The 20,065-nt window shown below is 35.8% G+C and overlaps 3 protein-coding genes and 1 pseudogene across 5 annotated transcripts; all 4 read right to left on the bottom strand.

Annotated features, from left to right (window-relative positions):
* Nucleotides 1-533: 533 nt before the first annotated feature.
* On the bottom strand, nucleotides 534-3,697 carry LOC147541723 (uncharacterized; annotated as a pseudogene). Its single transcript, XR_015224321.1, has 4 exons — nucleotides 3,224-3,697; nucleotides 2,774-3,054; nucleotides 1,307-1,477; nucleotides 534-744 (listed from the first exon to the last, which is right to left on the bottom strand). The product of XR_015224321.1 is annotated as an uncharacterized LOC147541723 (transcript).
* Nucleotides 3,698-4,716: 1,019 nt separating this feature from the next.
* On the bottom strand, nucleotides 4,717-8,307 carry LOC147541724 (peptidyl-prolyl cis-trans isomerase CYP20-1-like). 2 transcript variants are annotated; one of them, XM_086638449.1, is made up of 8 exons: nucleotides 7,570-7,816; nucleotides 7,318-7,380; nucleotides 7,004-7,079; nucleotides 6,850-6,897; nucleotides 6,745-6,768; nucleotides 6,229-6,411; nucleotides 6,049-6,124; nucleotides 4,717-5,044 (listed from the first exon to the last, which is right to left on the bottom strand). In XM_086638449.1, the coding sequence occupies exons 1-8, from the start codon at nucleotides 7,645-7,647 to the stop codon at nucleotides 4,906-4,908; spliced, it is 687 nt and encodes a 228-aa protein (XP_086494575.1). In that variant the 5' UTR covers nucleotides 7,648-7,816; the 3' UTR covers nucleotides 4,717-4,905. The 2 variants fall into 2 exon arrangements, with proteins under 2 accessions (XP_086494575.1, XP_086494576.1); XM_086638450.1 differs by lacking the exon at nucleotides 7,318-7,380 and having other exon boundaries at nucleotides 7,570-8,307.
* On the bottom strand, nucleotides 8,301-10,193 carry LOC147541725 (basic helix loop helix DNA-binding superfamily protein). Its single transcript, XM_086638447.1, has one exon. The coding sequence runs from the start codon at nucleotides 10,191-10,193 to the stop codon at nucleotides 8,451-8,453; it is 1,743 nt and encodes a 580-aa protein (XP_086494573.1). The 3' UTR covers nucleotides 8,301-8,450.
* Nucleotides 10,194-11,207: 1,014 nt separating this feature from the next.
* LOC147541726 (calcium-dependent protein kinase 13) lies at nucleotides 11,208-15,608 on the bottom strand. Its single transcript, XM_086638448.1, has 7 exons — nucleotides 14,505-15,608; nucleotides 13,502-13,645; nucleotides 13,219-13,371; nucleotides 12,741-12,856; nucleotides 12,483-12,650; nucleotides 11,711-11,941; nucleotides 11,208-11,624 (listed from the first exon to the last, which is right to left on the bottom strand). Exons 1-7 carry the CDS (start codon nucleotides 15,127-15,129, stop codon nucleotides 11,457-11,459), a joined length of 1,605 nt encoding a protein of 534 aa, XP_086494574.1. The 5' UTR covers nucleotides 15,130-15,608; the 3' UTR covers nucleotides 11,208-11,456.
* Nucleotides 15,609-20,065: the final 4,457 nt, after the last annotated feature.

Below are 20,065 nucleotides of genomic sequence, written 5' to 3' on the forward strand. Positions count from 1 at the left end.
TAGAGTGGAGGACTGATATTTCTTTCTTTTCTATGTATATCTTTTGAGTAAGATTGTAAGCTTATTGAGTAATACCCAAAAAATTGTGTTTTTTCCACCATATGGTTTACATCACAGCAGAGTACAAGTGAGAAACCATAGTAAAGCCACAGTTATAAATGTGCAGCAAAAAAAGAAAAGCATTAACAATAATAGAAACAGCGTGAAACACAGGGAAGGTGAGTGGATCAGTCTGATGAATGGCATGAAACATAGAAGAAACATATGAATCACTCTCTTCCACCTAAACTTATCAATAACAAATCTTTTTTTATCTCCAATTTTGCTAATCAAATGAAGTGGGTAGCTATTTGGCCTTTTGTTTCTTTCATTAAATGAATAGCTTAGCTCATCAAGTGAATTATTGCGCTATCTATAATCATGATCTTATACATCTATCTATACGAGCAATATCGTCATCCTTCTTAAACCCCACTTTCGTTTTTGTGAACTGGATCACGTTGTTCAATTTTATATTATATACTAGACAAGTCACAAGTTGCATGAATGAGTGCATAAAATAACTATGTTTAGATGTTTAACAGAACAACACTTTATTTTTTTTTTTATAAACAACACTCTTTACAGTTGAAAATATAATACTATAATTCTATTATATACACAAAGGGTGACACACTGACATTTGATTTTTTTGTTACATCCAGTTTCCTCTGCTGACAGCTTATCTCCTTTGGAATTAAAAGCCTAAAAAAGAACAAGGAAAAGTTAATCAAACATTACTATTCATGCATGAATATGATGACCTAATCAATAATCAATGCTTGGTTAACAAATCAGTTTTAGCTTCTTTTTTTTTCTTTTTCTTTTTCTTTTTCTTTCGGTGATTTTCATCTCCATTATTCCACTTTTTATTTGTGAACCCTAAAAAGTTAACAGTTTGATGGAAAGTATAGTTAACGGCTAGCTAAAACCTCCAGTAAGAAAGCAATAAAACTTGAATAGTAAACGAGATGGTGCAGTATCTCACCTCGGTATGGATTGAGCTACTTTTAGGTGGTTTTATTTTATACTATGTCAAATATGAAGTCTGAATCAACTCAAATAAAATTTTATAATTTTTGTTCGACTCATCTGGACAGCTGATTTAGGTTGATTTTGAGTCCATTTGATTGACACGAGTGAGGTAGAGACGAAACCCCACACATCTTAGAGATTTTTTAGTGGATATGTTATAAAGAAGATTAGATGATGTGGTGGACCAATTGATCAACTATAGTGAAGGCAGGTATTGGATAGCAGTTATTACCTGTAAGACAGTTGGAGTTGGATTCTTCTTTCAACACTATTGACAGATAGTATTTTTTTTTCCCTTTTGACCTAATTAACCAACCTAATCTTCGCCAGCAATATTTCTTATCTGTACTTTATTCTTCTAGAAGCTTTTTTGAGCTTGGAATCTTTGCTTGCAAGTTGAGACCTGCACCATCAACTTATCAAGTTAGCTCACATGGTACTTCCAAAATCAAACAATACAAAAACAGGATTATAACTTCTTTTTTCCTTCTTGAAATTAGAAAAATTTTCGAACGGGCTGACTCACAAGACAAACTGATCTACCAAATATTGTCTAGGGTTGAGCACTACAATAATATAAGTTTTGTTTTCGGGGTGAACTCTCATACACTGTTGTAAAACTTGTCCACATCTTAAAGATTTATTTTTACACATGATACCTAGTAGTATCTTTGGAGTTTTTCTTAAATGTTGAATGGCAAATGCTAAAACTCGAGCACTCGTATAAAGAATTAAAGAGTACTTCTCTTACAATTGTAGGTATAGTTATCTTTCTAAGTGCTCGCCTGAGCGATGTGGGACTTATAGTGTGCCCACAATGGGACCTACGGTAACCGAGTGAGGCCATATCCGTTCAAGACATCGGATGGCACACCGATGCCATCAAACACAACCTCAGTAACAATTAGGTCCCACTTGTGATGATGTAAAGCAATATGGGCCCATGCAGCATTATTAATAGAATAAGTCCCAAGGATATCTAACTCTGGCGTAGTTATGAGGTTTCTTATATATAGTAGTAGTAGTAGTCTTGTTTTCAAACTTTTCTTCTTCTAATTCATCATTAAAAAACTGGAATTTTCTACCAAAACTAGATGACCACCCATATCTTTGATAGTATTATTAGTCATTACCTACTTAACCTGTCCCCTTTGAAAATCCATCTCATATCTCACATCCTTTTTCTTTCTTAGGGTTATCTACAAAATTTAATTTATTAGATTATTGGGAATGATCAGCAAAATTGATTGTTTTTGTTAATTTCAATTAACTTCAACCAACTCTTGTTGAGTTACAAACTCTTTTAGTATAAGTTTTCTTCGCTAGTCCGGCCAGTGAACCTGTTAGGCTTTGGCGTTTGTATTGGGCCTATTGGCCCAGCAAAGCCAGAATGCTTTTCTTAGTGGTTTTTTCTAGTCTCCGATAGAGTTACTTAAATAAATCGACAAAAGAATAAACTTGTTTCTCAATTCAAAAATGCTAAACAGCTTGATTTTTTGGCTGACCACTAGCCAAAAGGTGATGTAGACGGCCCCATCGATCAGGCCATGAAGAGAGAGAAACACCCTGATCAATTGGGGCTGGCCAACGGCCACGTTCTGTTTGAGGTAGTGGTCGGTCCAAAAATCGGGTCGTTCAACACTTCTCTTCTTAATGAAGCAAGGAATAAAGCTTTAGGGATAATAGGAAGTAATCTTACCGCCTCAATATCGATATTGTAAATAAGAACCTTTCTCCTTTCTCTCCAACTAGTCCTATAAGCAACCACTATATGAGCTATTGCCAATAACAAAGAACACATGAACAAGGCTATTTCCATGACTTTTACATGACCTTCTCTGCTTTGCTTCCAACCATTTCCCCCAAAAACAAACGACGCCTTTAACGATACGAACACCAATGATGATATCGAGCATAACATCGTAACAATCAAATATCGACCTCTTGATAGCATTAATCCATCACATATGCTATAAACACCTACATATATATACATAAGATAAAGATTAGTTTCTTTCCTACCCATGTTTGTATTTTGATTCAGTAAACAAAAACAAAGCTAAACTCAAACATGGGTAAGAAGATAGATTCCTACTACCCATGTTTGGATTTTGGTTAATTGAAAGAATAAATGGCTAGTTGAACTTACAGAAGATAGCAGCTGATCTGAAGATGGAGATAAGAGGAATATCAACAAGAGAATATCGAAAATCGTAGTTATTGAGATGAGAAGAAAGAGTTTGAATGAAGGAAAGGGATGATGATGGTGAAATTGGAGAGAAAGAAGAAGCAATTGATAAAAGTGCAGATGGAAGAAGGGTATCAGTTATAATTAATAAGATAGGAGCAGAGAAAATAAGCAGAGAAGCTAACATAGTTATTAAGAAGAAAACAGTTTTGATTACTCTTAGAATTCTTGATTTCTCATCTATGTACAAGTACAACCCCATCTCTCTCTCTCTCTCTCTCTCTCTCTCTCTCTCTCTCTCTTTCTCTCTAGAACTGAAGAATTGAAGAAGAAAAGTTTCAAATAGAGAGAGAGAGAAGATCAGGGGAAATTGGAACAGAGTGGGTGAGAATACAAAATAGAATTAGAGGGGAGGGATTTAAATGATGATGATTTGACTTTATAAGTTTTTTTTATAAAGGAAAGAAATAGTTGTATAAAGTTTGAGACAAAATATTGGTGAGAAATGCTGGCAAATGGAGTGTAGTCATTGTTACATACCCACCTCTTATGCGCCTCCCTGTACCTGGGGCACCCAATTCGTGTACACTAGGACCAGGTTAACCTATTTTTTTTTGTTGACTTGTTAGATTAACTTATTAGGTTGCTTCCTTTTTTTTTTTTTTTTTTTTTTTTTGTTGTTGAAGATATTAGGTTGCTTCCTTAACAAAAAAAAAAAAAAAAAAAACTTATTAGGTTGCATTTATTGATCTTTCTCCTAGGGCCAAGGCTATGTATGAGTTTATGTTGTGTGGAATATTGCCCTACCTATATTTTCCTTCTCCAAAGAAATGAAATTTGTCTTTAAGTCTTTATCTCACTAATTTTTTGTTATGATACATTCATGCGGTATAGCTTTTTATTCGTAACTTATTATGAACGTGAAACAAAATACAAAATCGTTCTTCAGAAATAAAAAAAAAAAAAAGAAAACTTTCTTGAGAAAGAATAACTATTTTGTATTCGAAGTTAAAAAAACAAAATAGGATTTTTTTTTTTTTTCGTAACGCACTACGAGAGTTTTTTATTTGAATTTGTCAACGGGTTAATGTGCCCGACACTTAAAATAAATAAACGGGTTGGAGGTCCCGACCCTAAATAAAAGTAATGGAAACAATACTAACAACTGCAAAAAACAAGCAAAGGAAATAAAGTATGTCCTAACTCTCACGGTACTATAAACGCACTACGAGAGTTTATAGTACTACTACAGGTATTCATTATTCACAAAAGATAGTTTTGAAATGCGCCATGTATTCATTATGTTAGTTCATAATGCATTATTATAGTTCATAATGTGTGGTGATAAATATGATATTCTCACTATTCAGGTGAGTTTTCCTCTTGCGGTCTTGCCTGCCTATAAATTTTAATTGATTAAAATCTTACGTAATAATGAACGATCATAAAGAATGTTTCACTTAAAGAAACGGTTTTATATCGTCTTAACTGTACTTGAGATAAGCTGAATTCTATTATCAGTAGTAGAAACAGTTATAACTTTGATTATGGTCAGATACGTGCAGCTAATAAGAAATAAGGTAATAGTTCAAAATATCGCTGTATAATGGAGATATAACGGTGGTTAAGAGAAGTGGGTACGATTATAGTGGAAGCTCGCCACTGTCTGCAATAACGACGTTGCTTTTGGGTGTTCCATTCTGTCTCCCTTCTGCTTCAATCTTGTAAACGACATCCATCCCAGATAAAACCTTTCCAAACACGACATGTTTGCCATCTAACCTGTCAGACAGCCAAAATATTTTACAGGTACATGTTAAATTACTGCAAATATGTGTTTCTTAATAGATTACGGCAATTTCTGACTAATAAGTTAGTAACTTAGTATAAGATATTTGAGTTTAGAGTTTAAGGCCTCAGTCGTTTGCAATATGGTTTGTTTGTGCGAGTTTCAAGTCACTACGGTTAGTGTTTGTAGAGTTTATGGATCATTATACTACTTAAGAAATCCAACAGATAAGAGAGCAACTATAGCCGTATTTTAGAGGTCGCGACTATTTAACCATGTAAATATGATGAAAAGGCAGCAATTATCCTTGTAAGTGACGAGATGATCTTGTTGTTCTTTCCTCTCTGTTTCTTCAACTTGTAAAGGTAGTCAAAAAGGGTCGAAGTGACCAACAACGTTCATATTCATATCCTTAAAGTTTACTGTTTACCACTAAAAAACTAATTTGTTGAAGTATTATAAACAAAATCAATGAAAATATACAATTATTAGGATAAAATACTATTACCACATTAAATATATGAATTTGAAGCTATACACGCCTCTTTACCACCTCAAGGCACCGCTTCGCATTGTGAAACAAAACCGCATCGATGTGGATTGTGGAAAAATTTGAGAGGATGCAAAGTGAACGTAGTAGTCGCGTAACTCCAATGAAAAGATATATGTATAACCTAGGTAAAAGCACCGCCCAAACGGGTAGACGGGCATATGCATTTATTCTCTTATCCTAGTTACTTCTAGATAATTTATTTATTTGTACTTTGCAATCGATAATTGTTAAATTATACACATATGACATTAACCTAGAGTCGTAGTGTATTTTATGTACCTAAAACAATTTTGTTCAATTATATACTTACAAAAAAAACCACATTGTGCCCCACTGAAACTACAGGTGCATGAGTACTGGATATGACTTTGGAAGTTTTCATTTATGACATGGAAAAAGATTAATAAAAATGGTAAGGTAAACTCTTTACTGGTTAAAACTTACCAGCTGGTTGTAACAGTTGTGATGAAGAACTGGGAACCATTGGTGTTCCGACCTGCATTTGCCATTGAGAGAAGCCCTGCAACCAGCAGTAATCTTTGCTCAGAACAACGAGTTTAAAGGCTCTCTCTCTCTCTCACACACACACACTCACACGCACGTATAGAAGAATTGCAAGCTTACCTGGTCCAGTGTGCTTCAACTTGAAGTTCTCATCAGCGAACTTTTCACCATAGATAGATTCACCACCTCTTCCATCTCCAAGTGTAAAATCACCTCCCTGGAGCATAAAGCTGGGAATGATCCTGTGAAACTTGCTACCCTTGTAGTGAAGAGGCTTTCCACTCTTCCCAACACCATTCTCCCCTGCACCAGGAAGAAAGAATTAACAAACATTGCCGCAATTTAGGTATTACGCCAAAGCCTAAGTACTCCAACGCCTAATTCTTTTCCCCTTCTTCCTCAATCCAACAAAAAGTAATCAAATTTAAGAATCCATCAATAACGTCTCCTTACAGTGTTAGCTGTGCACTACTCATGCATCAAAAACCAAACTTTATATTTTCAGATAGACATAAAATCAATGTGCAGTGAATGACTAATGACTAAACTGAGAATCTTGATTAGAGAAAGAAAACAATCGGCGATGAAGTTGCCGATATAGTAAGGGAGAATGGGGATGACAGGACAGTGGCATACCTGTGCAAAGTGCACGGAAATTTTCTGCAGAACAGAAAGAAGAAGTTAACAACCGATCTGATCAATCGCAATATAACAATTTGAGAACGTTAAAGCAAGTTTTACCTGCGGTTTTAGGAACTGTCTTCCCGAAGAGGCCCATGACGATACGACCTATAAGCAAACAAAACAAGATTGTAGACAATCAATCTAGATAGTAGAATCATGTTCAAATGTTCAATCATAAATAATTTGCTCATTTCAAGTTTAGAACGCATACCAGCTGATTTACCGTCGATCTCAACATCGAAGAATACTTTGTGTGTCACCGTCAGATCCTCTTTAGACTTTTTTGCCTGAAAAAGCAGAAGAAATGCTATAGATCATCAACAAATTAACCAAATCAGGCTCAGAAACTCAGATCCCACATTTGGGTTTTATTGATCTAAAAGAGAAAGTTAATAAGAGGGCTAAGAAAAACTCATACTCAGAACTTGTTAAAACACCAAAGTTCTACAACCTAATGATAAACATCAGAAGAACTAGAGAGAGAAAGAGTGAGGGTTAGCGAGCCCGCTCCGTGAAATATCTCACCTGATCGAGCTCGCTATTGATCTCGTTAAGGTCTGATGATTTTCCAGCATCGCTTAACCGATTCTGGGAACAAAATTGAATGGAAATGAAGAAGAAAAAAAACTAGAAAATAATCAATTATTTTGATCGATCGACTGACTCTCTAGGGAAAAACCTAGACAGGATTTTAGGGTTATTAAAGTGATGAATCGACTCTGAGTAAAGTAAAAGAAGATAAATTTGTATGGTTAATTACAAAAATAATTGATTTACCTGGATGACAGCTAGGGTTCCAAACAAGACAAGAACCCACAAAACAGAGATTGAGATCATTTTTGTTGTGGCAGCCATTACTTTCTCTCTCTACTTACTCTCGGATCTCAATCCTTCCTAAACGTAAATCCAGAACTCTCGTCACCTTCAACAAGTAAGAAGACTGGATTCACTCAAAAAAAAAAAAAAAAGTAAGAAGACTGGGCCGGGCAAAGAAAATGTCCACGGTTTTTTTTTGTCCGTTGTTAAAAAACAATGTCGCTAGAGACAAGCTCACAAATAGTTAGAGGTATATTGAGAGCAGCGCCTCGGTTGTGTTTGAGACTTTGAGCTAACCACACAGTTGATGTCGTTAGGCTGCCGACTGACAATCGCGGACGGGCGACTTTAACTAGAGAAAATATATAGTATATATATATTTATTTACCTTGTTCTTCTTCTCCTCTTCTTTCCCTATTCTCGTCCGCGAAAGGGATTCCCGAACTAGACGATCACAGTCTAGAAAACATACCTTCTCGTCTCGTAAACCAGGCCCCCGGAACTAGTTATTTCTATGGAAATCCTTATATTTCCATGGAAATAGGTGATATCAAACACAACCTAAGCCAATTCCCCCCACCCCAATCTAACGGTTGTATAAGAAATTTGTGTTCAAGTGGTAGTTGTTTGGTCAAGGGGCAAGCGACAATGTTTGTTTAGAAGGAGAAATCCGCAGCGTAAGCGAAAACAAGTTGCTGAAAAATTACCAACGCTGTTTGCAACCATATAAACTTAAAAGGGCACCGGAAAGCCCTACCGATTAGCATGGCGGGCTATCTGAGATCCTTGGGAGTGCTTGCTCATCCAACCCAGATAGAGGTGTATTTAGCAGTACAATGAAATTATAAAGTATTAAAAATATGCCCGAATTCGGGTGTATAATTAGCTAGTCTTAGTTGCCCGTCGAGTTCAATCAAAACATCACAAATCTCAGTAGACAAATGATGAGATTTATCAGAAGCTACAAACTCTTCAACTTTTCCATCCATTTCAATCCAACTTGAACCAGGACACTTCTTTTCTACACCTCTTTCTTTCATCATTCCTCTTATCTTAGCAACTTCATTCCATTTCTTCATTTCTGCATACATATTAATCAAAAGTACATAATACCCAGTATTATTAGGTTCCATTATCATCAACTTCTCAACTGCTATTTCAGCAAGTTCTAAGTTTCCATGAAGTTTACATCCACCAAGAATTGCACCCCAAATTCTATGATTTGGTTCTACTTTCATGCTTTTTACTAATTCGAATGCTTCGTCAAGTAATCCAGCTTTGCCTAAAAGATCAACCATACATCCATAATGTTCGATCCCAGGAGAAATCGAGTAGTCTTCTGTCATGGTTATGAAGATTTTACGAGCTTCTTCGACGAAACCCGAATGAGTACAAGCACTAAGAACACTAATAAAAGTAACCCCATTTGGTTTGATCTTCTCCTTTTCCATTTTCTTGAACATTTTCAATGCTTCTTCTCCATACCCATGAACTGCGAGTCCTTCAATAATGGAGTTCCAACAAAAGATGTTCTTTTCTTTTAACTTGAGAAATATCAGCAGGGATCTCTGTAAATCACCACACTTTGAATACATATCAATTAGTGCTGAACCGATATAAACGTCGAGGTTAAATCTATTCTTCATAATGTAGAAATGCATTTCTCTTCCTAATTCAAGAGCACCTATATGAGCACAGGCTGAAATAACAGTAGCCATTGTTACGTCGTCTGGATAAAGACCTGCATTTTTCATCTCTTCGAACACTTCGATTGCTTCTCTAAATTGTTTATTTTGTGAATAACAAGTGATCATTGTTGTCCAACTAATCAAATCCCTAGTTGGCATCTGATTGAACAATTCCGCTGCTGATTCAACCAGTCCTGACTTTGCATAACCAGATATTAATGTATTCCAAGACGCAGGGTTTCTTGCGGGCATTTCATCGAACAACTTTCTGGCAGAATTCATATCGCCAATTCGAACAAAAACTGATATCATTGTAGTCCATGCAAAAACATCTCTTTCAGACATTTCATCAAACACTTTATTCGATTCAACAATTTTATTCGAATTCGAATAAAAATCGATCAATCCAGTCTGTATAAATAAATGAGATGAATACCCATTCTTCCAAATCTGACAATGAACTGATTCACCAAATTTAAGAGCTGAAATTAAACTACAAGCTTTGATCAATGAAGAAAATGTAAAACTAGTTGCAGAAACTTGAGAAGCCAACATTTTAAAGTACAATTGAAGAGCTAGAATTGGAGAAGAACTTTGAGAATAAGTTCTAATCAATGCATTATATACAAAAACATTGGGATCTTCCATTTGATCAAAAGCTAAGGTAGCATAATCGATTCTATGAAATGCTGAACAAGTACCAATGAATTGGTTTATTAAAAAACAATCTTGATGAGCACTGGTTTTGATCATGGAGGCATAAATTGATTCTAATTCCTTCAAGTGTGAGCATTTCTTTAGGTGGGTAACAAATTGGTTTGATATTGATGATGTTGGAATTGAGGTGGAAAAACAACGGGAGAAAATGGTGATTATAGCCCTGTCATTGAAGATCATTATATCATGTCTTAGAGAGAGGGGGGGAGGGAGACTAGTATAAGAAAAAATTCCTTCCCTTTATAGTAGATTTTCACAAGATGTGACAGAATTCTCACACTTAGAGGACTATAAATTCTAGTGATAGCCGCGTCAGTCCCATCATTGGACAGGTCCAAGCATGCTACATCCATCATGTTGGCTTGTACCAGGCCAGGTTGGTTAGTCACCGCGAGCCGCCTGCCCAGCTCGTGCAAGGTTTACATGGGCTAATATCGAGTTCGGGCGGGAGAAGTGGAGAACTCAGGATGTAACACTCTCACCATTGGTGTCGAGTGGATTGAGCGAGGGTAATGACTAGTCTCTAAGCCCTTTGTCCATCATGTTGGCTTGTACCGCGCCTGTCGGTTAGTTCAGGCTTCCCTAGCTCGTGTGAAGTTCACACAGCCTAGACTTGGATTCAAGCCAGAGAATTCAATCGGCTAGTGGTGTCTAGTGAGCCGTGTCAGCCCAATTATTAGACAAATCGATGGCTTGTTCCTAGGGAACCCAGCCCATCATGGTAGCCTATTCTAAGCCCAGTCTATTTAGTCCGAGCATGTCTAGGTCGTGTAAGCTTTCGCTAGGCTCATGTTCAGGCCAGACTGAGACCAAGGCCAATCCAAGCCTGGCGTAGCCTGATTATTACGCAGCCAACGCAGATCAGGGCTGGCCTGGCCCAATTGACTCCGATGCATTCAGATCGACCTGGTAAATCATTTTTTCTTGAAATATTGTAACATTTGCAGTTGCCTGATAGGAAATAAGCCGAGATTCGAGCACAGGTGTTAGTACATCAATTTCTGGTGTTCAAATCTTATTTCTCAATTTCCAGCAAATCCTGTGTAACTAGCGATTACAAGTCACATGTAGTAACTCTGACAAAAATGTATTCGAGTTCGAGCAGTAAATCATAGGCATAAAACTGATTCTGCTTAAGGATTATAAATCAACATATCCAAGTTTTGAGAATTCAATATTACTGCAACAACACCAGAACTAAAGAGACATTTACATTACAAAGGAGCAAAATACCACCACCTTTAAGCAATTGTTATGAAACATCTAGTTGACCGAAATGGTGAAGAACACAAATCATATCAAGGGGCTTTTTTTTGTTTTACTACTACAGATTTTCAACTCCAACAATCAAAAAAACGAAAACCACCCTATATTAATGGATCAACAAATAATCATTAGAAAGAAATTTCGTGTCGAAGATACCCATGGAGTTGATCGGCTCGATTATACAGTACTACTAACTAGTTCACTGCCCATATTTAGGGAACCATCTTTCATCAACTTAATGCTGAGACTATTAAATCTCCCTCTTGAGTAATGTCTAGAAGCTTTCCGCCAGTCAGTTCCAGTTTTCATCATGGCTGCAAACTCGTCATAACTTATCTTTCCGTCCTGTATTAGACATAGTCATTTAGATGAGAGACTAAAAATTTATCGATCAGGTCACGATTCAGTGAGAGAAAATTAAGGGTTTCTACCTTGTCAGTGTCTACTTCTTGGAATATGTCATTTGCTACATCTACACAATCTGCAGTTCCATCTTCCATTAAGGCATTTTGGAGTTCGGCAAGTTCAATATAACCGTTGTTGTCCTTATCGAAGTATGAAAAAGCCTTTCTTATATGCTCATCATTAGCCATCCTTTGTAGATGGAGTGATACTGCGATAAATTCTCCATAGTCAAGAGTTCCTTTCCCGTTCGTATCTACCTGTCTCATTTGAAATTTGTCTTGTCAGGATCTCTTATAGCTTGTCATATGTCGAGAACCCAGATAAACGGATGCATCTAAGTTCTACAGATTATACTTGTTTAAGCTTTTTATTAGTACATAAGTATCAGAGCAAGGCAACAAGGCCACTAGTTTCTGGTTTTTATCTTCAAGTATAGAAAAGGTAGGAAAACAAATAAAAAGATGTGAACCTATAGGTCGGGGTCCAAGGACTGAGAATCAATATACAAGAAAATACGGTTATAAGCTGGGATTGCAGTCAGGGCTTTATGATTCATTTTCTACAGTCAGGGCTTTGCCAATGCAAATTAATGGTTTCACAAACTGTAAGGCATAATAAATGTACTATCTGGTAGGGTCCAAGACACTTGGCTCCCAAGGAGTCGGGGCTTCTCGAATCATTTTTCTATAAGAGACAGATTAACCAGAGTTGGATTTGCTGGGCATATACTACTAGTAGAGCAAATCATGGACAGTGGGCAAGTGACAAACAGATCTAGAACTATTTGAATATACTTACAGCTTCAATGAGCATCTGTACTTCAGACTCCGCAAGTTGAGAACCAAAATTTTTAAGTCCAACTTTTAGTTCCTCAATTGACACAATACCATCATTATCTGTGTCGATCTTATTAAACATTACTTTGATGTCTTCCACTTCTTCAACAGATAAATGCTCAGCAATAACCTATTCAAAGGCAAGTTTAGAATTATATTTTTAAGGAGTTTCAAAACACAGAAAGACGAAACAGGAAAGCAGAAGGACTAGTCAACCAACCCTTAGGGCTTTCCTTTTGAATCTGTTCATCACTGAAAACTGCTTGAGTCTTGACTTGACAACATCTCCAAGAGGAACATTTGGAGCTTTTTTGGCATCTGTGAGCCAAGGATGTTCTGAAAGAAGTAAAAAAGCATTCTATTACCACACCGAGGCTGTTAAATTTAGAAAAATCTACAAATAATTGAATACGGGACGGTATTCTGGAATTGCACTAGCATCTAGAGCTGGTTAAATCCTTAAAAAAATATTGAAACCACAAAATTTTCCTTCTAGACAAGTGACAATTGGAGTTCGACGATGGAAGAAAACGAACGATCTTCTTCCAATGCCAAATACTAAATCCACTTGCATAATTAGCATAGTTAACAATGACAAGAGGGACTGGGGGAGGTTGGATGATAAAGGATCCAATTGTAGAGTTTCTTAGATGTTTTTTCGAGTTAGTAAATGAGTATATGAAAGAAAGGTACGTTACCAAGTACTTGCTTTGCGGTTAATCTGAGTTTCGGGTCAGGCTCCAACATTTGACGAACCAAACTCTTTGCACTCTCTGAAACATTAGGCCATGGATCCCGTTTAAAATCTATTAGCCCGCGAATAATAGCTTGGGCTACTCCTTGTTCCGACTCTGCATTCAAAACCAAAATTTCATTTTGAATAAAAGGGAAGCACAAAAAATGTTGGTCATTAAGCTGAAAAGTACACAGTAATTGAACATAGAGATGTAAACTAATAGATATCACTGGGAAGTATCTTACCAGCCCAAAATGGAGGAACTCCACATAACAAAATGTACAGTATGACACCAGCACTCCATATATCTATTTCTGGTCCATAGTTTCGCTTAAGCACTTCTGGTGCCATATAGTATGGACTTCCAACAATTTCCGAGAACTTTTCCCCTAGAAGTTAATCCAGTAAACATTAATCCCTTACATCAGCATACCACTAGGATGAAATAAAAGTCAACCCAGATAAACAAAATCAATGAAAAGAAGAAAGTTAGCAGATATATGGTAGGTCAATTTAACTAGTAAAGCATTCACTTAACGGTACAGGATTATCATTTCTAAAATTTATTGAGATACTACCATCCTATGAATTATGATCATTACTTCATTACCGTTAGTGTCTTCTTCTTGCAATACTGGGTTCAGTTACATGTATACAAGTCTCCAACAATTTCTAGTACCCATGTTAATTCATCATCACCATTTACGATTTATGGCCTTATCAGAATGTTGTGTTTTCAGCTAGCCAACTACAGATCCTCTTCATAATAAATGCCAGGGGATTTGAAATTTCTTTAAATTGGTTGTGAACTTACCCAAGACAGGAGAAAGTACAGTTGCCAAGTTTTGGCACTAAGACAGTTATAATCTCGAAATTACAAGTGATTCAATTGGAAGTAAATACCCATTGTGTCCGGAGAGCAACCAATATCAGGACATTCTTCCGTTATTGACTCAAATTAAAGCTACATAAAGATGATCACATTCTAACCCTCAATTTTACCCAGTTATAAAGACTGAATCCAAGGCAAAGCCATGACAGATCAACAGTTCATTCTTCTCATTATTAAGGATTAACTCAAAACAAACTCCTATAGCCTAAAAACTTATTTTGGGGGTAAATAAAAGTTGCAGGTTTTGATAGCAAATTATCCTCATCAAAGTATATCAATCAAAAATTGACCTAGTAAATTGAATAAAACCATGTGAATCAAGAGTATAAATAAATATGAATGAGGGGATTACTTACCAGGCTTGAAGAAAATAGAAAGGCCAAAATCAATAGCTTTCAAAGGGGAGTTTTCTTTTTTATTAGCAAATAAAAAGTTCTCAGGCTTCAAATCTCTATGAATAACACCATGTTTATGACAAATTTGAACAACTTCAACAATAGTTCGAGTTACAGAAGCAGCAGCTCTTTCAGTATAATGACCACGAGCTACGATCCGATCAAACAGTTCACCTCCTTCACAAAGTTCCATAACTAAATGAACAGCATTTTCATCTTCACAAGCTTCTTTAAATCTAACAATGTTTGAATTTTCAGGTAAATGTTTCATAATAGCTACTTCTCTTCTTACATCTTCAATATCAACAGCAGTTCGTAATTTCCTTTTTGAAATTGATTTACAAGCTAATAGTTCATCAGTTTCTCTTTCAATACAAAGGTAAGTAACTCCGAACTCACCTCGCCCTAATTCTCTGTCAACTAAGTACTTTTCATCGACTCCTTCTTTTGAGATCCCACTCAATACTGTGATTGTCTTCTTCGTTCCAACTCCTTCTTTATCTTTTTTACTAGTATCATGAGTTGAGTAATTTGATTTTACATCTTCACGAGCAACTGAAGCTGGAGATCTACAACAGTTTCCCATCCAGCTTGATCGGAGTTCAACAATGCTTTAAATTCTGTAGAAATTAGAAGAAGTTGTATCTTCCTGGGTAAGGGTTTCGCATGCTTGGGGAAAAGTTAGTAGAAACCCTAACCCTAATAGTAAAGAGAGTGAAGGAAATGTAAAAGGAGAAGCAGATGAAGAGATGATTAGATGAATGTGAGATGAACAAAAGAGAGAGAGTGGTTGAGTTGGTAAATAAGTAGAGAGAGAAAGTGTAAGTTTTAGAGAGAGAGAGGAAGAGAGCTTCAAGTGAAAGTTGTAGACCACCTTGTATGGGGAGTTGTTTTTCTCGTATGGGAAAATATGTACTAATTTGGGAGATTATTTTGAAGAAGATGGGTGTTTGGGGGAAAATCAACATTTCTCGGAAAGCTATAACATTTTGGTTGGGAAATCAATTTTCTCTCCAACCCTTTTTTTTGGTCTTTTTCTTTCTCCAGTCCTCCCGATACCACAACTTCTCCCTACCACCACCACCACTACTGATATCTCTCTTTTTTCTCTCTAGTTTTCTTTAGGGAAATGATAGAGTGACTTAGAAATTGGTACTTAGAGGGTGACATATTTCCTCATTTGAAAAAACCTTAGTGATTCCACATCAGCTGGGCATTAAAATGCCCAAAAAACTGGGCAGTCTAGCATCTCCCTTTTCTTTATGGGTAGGAGGAACCTTCGTCTTCACGAAAGGGTTTCAATATCTAGAAGTCTTTCATCCTCACGAAGGAATACTAGTTTGAAACTCTTTTTTCAAGACGGGAGAGGAGGATGGGAAGAGAAGTTGTCGGCGATGGAAGTTTGTCAACGACTTTGCCGTAGTGAATAAAAGAGGAGGCGGTGGTATTGGGTGAACAAAAACGAAATCCACTCAAAATTCTGTAAAATCGATTTTTTTTCTTCAAAACGGAAGCTTTTCAAGAAAGGGAAATATGAAAATTTAGTGTTTGAAAGTAACCCGAAAGTGTGAACAAATTGTTCGCTGCCCATACTAATTAACAAAACCCACTTAAAATCCTAAAACCTTGAAAACGTTTAATTGTCGTCATTTCTTTTCTCAAGTGAAACTAGTATTCTTTTTCTTTTTCTATCCTCTTTACGCTCTATTTTCATCTCTTTCAGGAGACCGTATTACTCAAAATCACTGTTAGCTACAAGAAATTGAAGGACAAGAAGCAATAGGGAAAAGAGAGAGATAAAGAGAGGGGAGAAAGTAGAGGGACAAATATTACTAAATTTTGTTCCTTGTGTTTTTAACTCCTGGCGTGAGTTAGGGCCTGACGACCCCTCTTTCTTCCAATGGAGATCAACCTCCTCATTACCTCTCTTTCTTTTAGGTAATGAAAAATGATGAGTTGTTGTTTAAAGAATTGGTCTCTCAAGTACCTATTCAATTAGTTTTGACTACTGTATGTGATACTATCTCCCTTTACCAATTTATTATAGGAGGCCAAGTGCAAAAGTGTTGGGTTGTTTTTCAAATGTTCCCAATACAATATCCCCCGTCTCCTTATACTGCTAAGTGCTAACTAGTAGTTACCAAGTTGTAACCCTGGTACGTATTTTGGAAAGTAACTGTAGTTGGACGATAATACGTCACTGTTTTTTTTTTTTGGCTTTGTTGGTTTTTTAATTTAACAGAAGTAATGTCGGTAAACTGAGCAGTCCAACGGTCGCAAGACTCACAACAAACGTCACAGAGGTGGTACTTGGAGAAGTTGGATTATGATGGTTGAATAGTGCAGAGGACCATGTGCCACCTGGCACACTCATTTTTGGAAGTAGGGTCCATTGTGTTTGGACCCACCACTATGCTTTTGGCGTTAGAAGACAAAGATTCTGATCACTGATTCTGGACCGTTAGATCTAGTATCTTCATGAATTTATACATCAACAAATGTCTTGAAATTTCTCAAAAAAAAAATGGGGTTATTTCTCAAAAAAGAAAAATTTCCTTCACCGGAGTTTTAGAGAGAGGGTGAGAATGAGGGAAAAAAAAATTTCTAAAGAGAGAGGAGAGAGAAAATTTTAAAAAAAAACTTTTTTTTTTAAATATTTGAAGGTCTCTGGCCGAAAATTTGGTCGGTCGGCGACCACTGCCGGAGAAGATGATGATGTGGCCGTGATAGGTGACTTGGCAGAGGGAGAAAATGAGATGGAGGAGAGAGAGTAACGGACAGTTAAAGATAACGAAAAAAAGAGGTCACACAGGAATATTTGCTAAAGTAAGGGGCCAGGCAGGAAGCTGGTCACAAAGGTGGGGGTCATTTGAGAAATAACTCAAAAATAATTTATCTTGAAATTTTTTTTAGTAAAAGAATATCTTTGTGAGGTTTTTTCTTTTTTTTGTTGAAGGGTATCTTTGTGAGGTTGTAGTACACAATTTGGACACACATCTTAGTATTTTTTTCCTATTTTTTGAATAGCCAGTGTATCTCCAACTCTTGACGTTGATGGTGGACGAATAAGTCTCTTATTTATTTCAACCAAGGATTGTTGGTCACGTCTTAGTATCTTCCGACAGTGATAATACAAGCACTGTACAAATGTGGAGATGCTAAAATTCATATTTGGTAGATCTATTTTTTTTCTAAAGAATCGACTGCGATCTACGTTAATCGTTACAAAACGTTGATACATCGAGACGATGTGATAAGAACGATAATTGTCGAAATACTACTGGGCCTAAAGCTCGACAAATTAAATGCCCTATGACCTGGCGAATTAAATGACCTAAAGCCTACATAAACTACTTTATTTATAGAGAGGAAAATTATAAGGCCCAAAATTCGGGTCAAAATAGCAAATGAAGCCCAACCCGGAATAATAATGCAAAAAAAACCCAAAATTTGAAATTACAAAACATTTATGAAAATTTCTGAACAAAACACAATTTGCTCTCAACAATTTTGTATTTGCTCTCAATAATTTTGTAAATGTATGAACAAATTTGTTTTTGTTCACACATAATTATATATGTTGTCACAGTTTCAAAAGTGTTGTAATAGTTTCAAAAGTGTTGCCAACAGTTTAAAAATTGGGTTTTTTTTACATTATTATTCCCGAGTGGGTTTTTTTTCGTATTTGGGCCCAAATCTTGGGCTTTTCTTACATAGTTTCTTATTTATACTCAAGTTCAATATTCCTAGATTTGCACTTCCATAGGATCAAACCTGAGACCTCTGCGTCGCAGAATATATACTGACCAACTGGACTACAAGACAGTACAAGTGGTTGCCTTATTTGGTAGATCTATTGTACCCACGCCAAATGGCACAGACGAAAACAGTAAACTGATATAAAATGATCGTAGTTTCTGTGGTCTTTTGGGGTTTATAATTGTGAGAACAGTTTCTTTGCGGTGGTGAGCATTTCATCTCTAATGTACTCACGCCATTCCGAAGTATGATGTATATTATACTCGTGTAATTTCAACTTTTTCTTTTTGTGGAGAATTTTATTATCATTTCTTTTTGTAATTGTTATGTTTATACAAAATTTGTGCTACGTACTAGATATCAAACATACAAAATTATGATATTTTTCTATTACTTTTAATTTCAAAGCAAAATAAAAGGAGAGTTTGGTCAAAACTCTTAAATTTTTTGTTTTTGTGAAATATGACCATTCAATTTTTTTAGTCTTGAATTCTTCAAATTCTCTATAGAATTTTGTAGTTTGCAACAACTTGTAAAATATTTGCAACACCTTGCAGGATGTTTGAAAAAACTTTACAAGAAGTTTGCAACAACTTGCAAAAAGTTAACTTGCAAGACGATTTCAAATAATATTAGATTACACATAATTGAGTTTTTAACTTTTTTTTTTGTATAGGGGTTTTAACTACATAAACTACAAATATTTGGATTGCCATCAAGATTTATCCCATGTAATTTAGGTTATGTATTAAGTAAATAATATAATAATTTGTCGGGTTTTGTGCCTCTTTCATGTTGTCGAACTTTAGGCCTCTTTCATTCATGGTCCGAATTAGACGGTTATCGTGCTCATCACATCTTCATAATGTATCAATGTCTTGTAACGACAAACGTAGATCGTAGTCGAATTCTCAAAAACAAAAAAACTAAATAAACTACAAATATTTGGATTTATAATTAAACAAAAATTTACCCGTCTTTCCAAATTTAAAATGTTTAAACTAAATTTCTTGAACAAATATTAACACAATACAAATTGATTAAAAACTAATGGGTTTTTCTGCTTCAATTATAAATTCAATTCAAATATTTCTAAAACGATTTCACAACAGTTACATATCAAATTATAGTTATAGCCTATAGTTATTTTATTAGAAATTTTATAAACTACAGTAGCGATCCATGAAATTGTGGAAAACATTGTATCTACTACAAATAATCTAATGGTGTGTTTGGTTGCGGGATTCCTAACTCCTAAGTAGGATTCCTATCAAAAGTGGAATTTGGTAGGAATCATGAATCCTTGGTCTGTTTTCATTTTCTTTTTGATCAATTCTAATTTGACCCCCAATGTGTGACCAATTTGAAAATGTGACCCTCGTTTCTGCGTTCCGAAATGTCTCCCAATACTATAAATTTGTTAGTCAAATTCAACAATGTATTTTTTTTTGCCAACAACTCTTGGTTGGAGGGCAAGAGGTATAGTCTTCCACCTTAGAGGTCAAGGGCTCGAGGCACGCTGAACATTTCAAAAAAAAAAACAATGTATATTTTTCTCGTTTACTCTTTCTTTGAAAAATATTTTTCCCTATTTTTTCTCTTTCTTCTAACAAAATATAGCCTTAAGGCCATTATAGATTGTTAGACAAATATGAGTCGAATGCCCCAAGGCCTTGTTCATCAAAAAAAAAAAAAGCCCCAAGGCCAAAGACAAATTGAAATTAACAATTTTCTTTCTTCCAATAAATTTTGGTTTTCTTATT

This window comes from Eschscholzia californica, unplaced genomic scaffold (genome assembly GCF_041429995.1).
Source record: "Eschscholzia californica isolate CP2 unplaced genomic scaffold, dmEscCali1.0.p SCAF_4, whole genome shotgun sequence".
Classification (NCBI taxonomy): domain Eukaryota; kingdom Viridiplantae; phylum Streptophyta; class Magnoliopsida; order Ranunculales; family Papaveraceae; genus Eschscholzia; species Eschscholzia californica.